Below are 6,428 nucleotides of genomic sequence, written 5' to 3'. Positions count from 1 at the left end.
TTATTTTTTGTTCCGCGGACCTAACCCGAACCGCGGCTGCCCCGCGGGAAACACTCTTCTCCGTCTTTTTTCCCTCTCGTATCGCGAGTCGGTTTGCACGTTTCCGGAACAATATTCGACCGTGGCCTTTATTCGTCGTCGCTTTGCCCGTTAATAAAGAAAATTGAATGTTAATCGGCCGCGGGCGGCGGTCGACAAACTTTCACGGAGAAGGACCGAATAATAGAAATTTTTCGCTCTCCGAGCCAAGCGGCGATACCGTGGAAATCGTCCATCTTCTTGTAAACGACGATATATATATATATTATTGTGAAAGTAAATGACGACGAGGGATACGGTTTCCAGTAATAAACATTTTATTAAATCAATCGAAACGATACTTATCGCAGTAAGAGTTCTGTCGATCGGAAACTATTCTTCTCTTTAATTCATAATATAATCCGGAACAGTCTCGATGACTCGGGAGACGCGCGTTTAATCTCTTCAGGGACGCTCTTTTCAAATTTACGACGATTAAACGCTCGCTTTTCCGTCAACGATCGAAAACGAAATTTTGTGAAACTGAAAATCGATCCACGATTATTCGAATAAGTATGATCGAGGGCAAAATTATATTTTTTTGATAAATTCCGTCCCTGAAGAGATCGTGTCGACAGCCGATGAGATCAACGCGAATTGTTTCGTTGTCGAGCGTTTCCGCGTCCGAGCGTCGGCAATTTAAGTACATAGAATATTTATATTTATACAGGGTGTTCGGCCACCCCTGGGAAAAATTTTTATGGGAGATTCTAAAGGCCAAAATAAGAAGAAAATCAAGAATACCAATTTGTTGATGGTGGCTTCTTTAAGAAGTTATTAACGATTAAAGTTCCGCCAGTACTGAATTTTTTTCTCGACACTGGGTAGGATTTCGGGAGTATGTCTATTCACCAAAAATGATTATAATTGACCCCCGCAACCGAAAATAATTTTTCCAGAACGATTTGAAACTTTTCAATTTCGCCGAAAAATTTAGGCACTTTCTCGAATTTATTTCTCGTAACTGGGTAGGATTTCGGGCATATGTGTATTCATAAAAAATGATTGTAATTGACCCCCGCAACCGAAAATAATTTTTCCAGAACGATTTGAAATTTTTTAATTTAATTGTTAATAACTTTTTAACGAAGCCTCCATCAACAAATCGGTATTCTTGATTTTCGTCTTATTTTGGCCTCTAGAATCCCCCATTAAAATTTTTCCCAGGGGTGGCCGAACACCCTGTATATATAATATATATATAGATATAGATACACGTTGATTCGCGGTATTTACTGTAATTAGTATGGCATTTAAATACATATAGGTACACCTTATTAAATAAGAGCAATGTAAGGACCGGCGCACCCGAGGTTCTTAAGCATAAGTGGGTCACGTGCGTGCGTAATGATACCGTTCGACGATATGTAACTGCGACGATTGTGTTACCCGAAACCAACGTTCCCGGAAATACCGAATCAATTTTAACGGTAATTTTCATTTCAAATTACAGACTTCGGAACCATTTCCAGCGCCGCGATGTTCACCGTACGCGGGGCGTTTAGGTATTCGATCGCGACGTAAACTTCGATCGAGGGAAGTTTGACCGTGTTACGTGCATCGTTTATAAATTAGGTTCCCGTCGATCTTGAACGCTTCCTAACAGCCTGTTTGCGTTCGTCATTCGCGCGTAACTTACTGTACAATCCGAACGTACGATTTCGTTCAGCCGCTATCACAATTGCGCTCCGAAAAATTGCAAAATTATAATCTATCCGGTACGGGTTCGTCGAAATAATAAAACAAACAAAGACTTCTCTATAATAGGAGGCACAGAGAGGACGGGTTACTCCTATGTCCAAACGAAACGTAAAATTAGTCAGCCATCGCGTAACGATTCCTTTGCTAATTTGTTTTCGACGGCGCTTAAGGGGTAAGACCACTGTAAAAACCTGAAATGAAGCGTTTTTTTGCGATGAATATTCAAGAATGTTATTAACCACGTCGTTAAATGTTACAAAAAAAATATTTATTCAAAAGTAGCGCAAAATGACGACGCTGGAACCATTCTCGCGAGGCGTTTTATAGGGGGATTTTTGAAACATTAATTTTTGTGTGATTGGTGAGCATTTGAAGAAGAATGTTCAATTTTGTACAAAAATGGGGCAATCATTTGTCGATAAATGTTAAAATTAACTTATCGAAGATCTCCTACGTATTTCTCTAGCTATACCCGTGTAGATTAAGAGAACATTTTTTGTTTTTTTCCATATACAAATTTGCATCAGAGCACCTCAAATTCAAAACACGCCTCGCGAGAGTGGCTCCAGCGTCGTCATTTTGCGCCATCTTTGAATAAATATTTTTTTTTCAACACTTAACGACGTGGTTAATAACATTCTTGACTATTATTATCCTCCTACTTTTCCATCTATCCAAAAAAAAATCGCAAAGAAACGCTTTATTTCAGGCTTTTACACTGGTTACCCCTTAACACTAGATTTACGGAAGCCGTCAATTTGACGGATGTCAGATTCCATATTAAAAATTGCAGAACGCGTAAATATTATTTTTTAACAACTTACGTTGAATTTGATCGATGCAATGGCATGAATGTATATTCTAATTGAAAGAAAAATCGTATTTTAAGGTAATCGTCAACATGAAAGGTATCAATAAATATATGTACGATCAATGCCCGTAAATCTAGCGTTAATACCGATCCTTCCAACCCGGGGAACAGAACGCGTGCAGTTACATCTCGCGAACGATCCTCGAGAGCGTCTGCACCGTGGTGGCCCGTCAGAACGATCGGATCGTCGTCCGTGACGCAGTCTTGATGAGTCTTCTCCTGGACAACTCACTCGGGATCCCGGTCGCGTTGGATGCAACGAACCGTCCTCGAGCTCGTTTTGCGCTGGTGCGCGGTGCTCCGTCAAGTGTTGACGGACTGTCGGACGAACAGGTACTCCGAGAACCGTTCCTCGACGCCGCCCCCGTGGCTGGCGACCACGCGGAATCCAGCGTTCAGGAGCCTGGTGATGGCCTGCACGGAGCTCAGCTTGCAGTAGCCGTTCAACGGGAACCTGATCACGTGACGGTCGTCCTGTTGGTGCCAGACGACGCCCGATCGAGCGTCGATCACCACCTGGGTCGTTTCCGGGAACACCTCGTCGAGCAACGCCCGTCCGCCGGACAGCATCACGCGTTCGCCTAAATCCGGATTCACGTGAAGGGCGACGCACTCGTAGCTACAGTTCCCGTCGCTGTTGCGAATCTTGTCCGTGTCCCGGTTGCAGGGCACCGTCGTGCACCCTGTGCCACGGCTACCCAGCTGATTGGACGGCGGCGGGCTCGGCGACGAGGAGGACATCGTCGTCGTCGTACCGTTCTTGATTCGTTCCTTCTTCATTTGCTCCAGCTGCCTGCACATCGCTGCAACAGGACGCAATATAGTTTTTATTGAGCATAAGCATCGCATCCGTATATTTTTAATGGAAATTTGTATCCGGTGGGGTGGCCCCTCCTTTGCTAAGGTCAGTACTACCTGAGGAGGACACTCATTTATGGTACCCCGTAAACCGAAAATCGTTAAACTGAGAACAGCATTTCGATCTTGTTAAACTATTCTACCTTAATTAAATATATCTTAGGTCGAAACTCTGTTGTATTTATTTAACAAATAAATATTCAACAGTTTTGTGTTCTTTTTTTTACAGATTTGTGGGGCTCCTGTTGACGACAGATGGAAAAGGACCGGTAAGGCATCCTTAGACGCTGGAGGACATTGGATTAGTTGGTTGAGGAGTGTATATAGAGGATGTTCAGTCACACTAGGGAAAAATTTTTATGGGAGATTCTAGAGGCCAAAATAAGACGAGAATCAAGAATACTAATTTCTTGATGAAGGCTTCATTAAGAAGTTATTAACGTTTAAAGTTCCGACCGTACTGAATTTTTTTCTCGAAAATGCGAAGATTTCGGAGGTATGTCTATTGACAAAAAATGATAGTAATTGATCCCCGGAACCGAAAATAATTTTTTCAGAATTAATTAAAAATTTTTTTTTTCGTCGAAAAATTTGGGCACCTGTCGATGTTTCTTAAAAATTCCTTTTTCATTTTTAGTAATTTTGTTTGACATCCTACAGAAAAGTTGTCTAATACTTTTTTGTAGGTACCCATGAGCTCTACTTCAGAAAAAAGTTTCATTGAAATATATTCACAATTGTAGGAGTTATGGCTGTTTGAAAATTGGACCAGTTTTAGGGGGTTTTGTCATTTTGTGGGGTCGAGGACCAACTTTTTGAATATTTTCACGATTTGTACATATTCTACACTAAAATGCGCGTAGTTTACTTTTTTAAACATTAAAATCGACCGATCCGTTTAGAAATTATGACGTTTTAAAAATTCGTATGAAAATTCGGGCAGACATTTCTGGCCAGAAATTATATTTTCGGTAAGGAATTTTGTTCTCGAAAGTGGGTAGGATTTCGGGGGTATGTCTATTGACCAAAAATGATTATAATTGATCCCTGCAATCGAAAATAATTTTTTTAAAACGATTTGAAATTTTTTAATTTTGTTGAAAAATTTCACATCTCGAATTTTTTTCTCGTAAGTGGGTAGGATTTCGGAGGTATGTCTAGTCATCAAAAATGATTATAATCGACCCTTGTAATCGAAAATAATTTTTTTAGAACGATTTGATAAATTTTTTTTTCGCCGAAAAATTTCCCCACCTACCCGAATTTTTTCTCAAAGGAGGGTAGTATTTTGGGGATATGTATATTCATAAAAAATGATTGTAATTGACCCCCGCAACCGAAAATAATTTTTCCAGAACGATTTGAAACTTTAGAATTTAATTGTTAATAACTTTTTAACAAAGTGTCCATCAATGAACTGGTATTCTTGATTTTCGTCTTATTTTGGCTTCTGGAATCCCCCATTAAAATTTTTCCCAAGGGTGGCCGAACACCCTGTATTCCTCTGGTTGCCAGTACGGAAGACGATGGATCCCACAGATCGTTCGCGAAAGAACCATTTAGCACGGTGATCCTGAACCCGTGGCCTCCAATGTGGATATAAAAATTTTTAAAACGCTCGAGTGGCCCGTTGAAAATCAATTGAGAAAGATCGTCAGCTGATTTTTGGCTCATTTTCGGACCGTGTCGATCGAGCGATACAAGAGGTATCGGAATTTCGCGAGCCCTGCACATTTGTCGTGATTCCTCGTTATCAAGACTACAGCCGTTTAATACGGTATAATATGAACTTTCCGTGCTGCCGGTATTGCCGGTTAATGGCAGGAAAAATGATCCGAGGAGAGATGCTGACGTTCAGATAACACGATTTATCGACGTTGTACCGTGATCTTTCGCCTCGCCACAGAACCCAAGGAAGTTGTCCGTCTGGCGCACAGTGTCCAGCAACCGTTCAGATTTTCATACGAGATTAAATTAATACCGGCTCTCGCGAATTTGTATGCCTTCGTTTTGTTCGATTTAACGGTACGTCCGCTCCCGTAATATTAATCACGCGCCATTAAAAAAAAAAAATCTTAAACGCACGGAACACGGGAAGACGAAAACGAAACCGGGTACTTTTAATACCGATCAGAAACGGGTCTCGGGGCATTTAGAGCGTCCTTAAAGAATATTTCGACGGCGAATTTTCAGAAGCAACTTGGTTGCAGTCGTTTTAATGATCGAAACACGATCAGGGTGTTTCGAGCCAAGGTTTTATTATTATCGGATAATAAAAAGTAACGACGAATCCTTCTTACGTGCAATGTCGAAGTACCGCGCTTCCTCCAGCAATAAATCCAAATCGGCGAAGTTGTCCGGTATGAGCAGACGGGAGTTCCTCATGAAGTTTAGTATGTGTCTGAACATTCCGCCGTCCCTGTCGATGAAATAGTGCTGCTTCAGGGAGTCCAGAACGATGGGGATGCTGCCGTTAAATAATTTTGCTAGCCTCGATTCCGGATATCTACGGTGAAACAATGGGGAGAAACACTTTACCATTTGCGTGAGTTTCTTATCGAGTATGGTCGGGCCTCCTTTATATCTAGACGTAAATATTAACCGATTTTATTTATTAGATTGCATCAAACACCCTAATCTATCGAACTATTCGAACAATTTGTTCGTTCGTTCGACTTGAAATACAGGGTGTTCGGCCACCCCTGGGGGAAATTTTAATGGGAGATTCTAGAGGCCAAAATAAGACGAAAATCAAGAATATCAATTTGTTGATGGAGGCTTCGTTAAAAAGTTATTAACGTTTAAAGTTCCGCTCGTTCTGAATTTTTTTCTCAAAAATGCGCAGGATTTCGGGGGAATGTCTGTTCACCAAAAATGATTTTAATTGACCCCCGCAGCTGAAAATAATTTTCCTAGAACG

At 41.1% G+C, this 6,428-nt stretch overlaps 1 protein-coding gene across 2 annotated transcripts in view; it reads right to left on the bottom strand.

The window, feature by feature from the left end:
* Positions 1-336: 336 nt before the first annotated feature.
* Twz (BTB/POZ domain-containing protein twz) overlaps positions 337-6,428 on the bottom strand; it is a 58,301-nt gene continuing 52,209 nt past the window's right edge. For both annotated transcript variants that reach the window (XM_076766688.1, XM_076766689.1), the window contains exons 4-5: positions 5,809-6,014; positions 337-3,453 (exon numbers count right to left, since the gene is read on the bottom strand). In XM_076766688.1, the coding sequence (XP_076622803.1) occupies positions 2,954-3,453; positions 5,809-6,014 (706 nt within the window). In that variant the 3' untranslated portion in view covers positions 337-2,953. The remainder of the gene's footprint in view (positions 3,454-5,808; positions 6,015-6,428) is intronic.

The sequence above is a fragment of the Colletes latitarsis genome, chromosome 6 (genome assembly GCF_051014445.1).
Source record: "Colletes latitarsis isolate SP2378_abdomen chromosome 6, iyColLati1, whole genome shotgun sequence".
NCBI lineage: Eukaryota > Metazoa > Arthropoda > Insecta > Hymenoptera > Colletidae > Colletes > Colletes latitarsis.
Note: the sequence above shows the minus strand (reverse complement) of the source record. Positions and strands in the feature narration are given on the sequence as shown.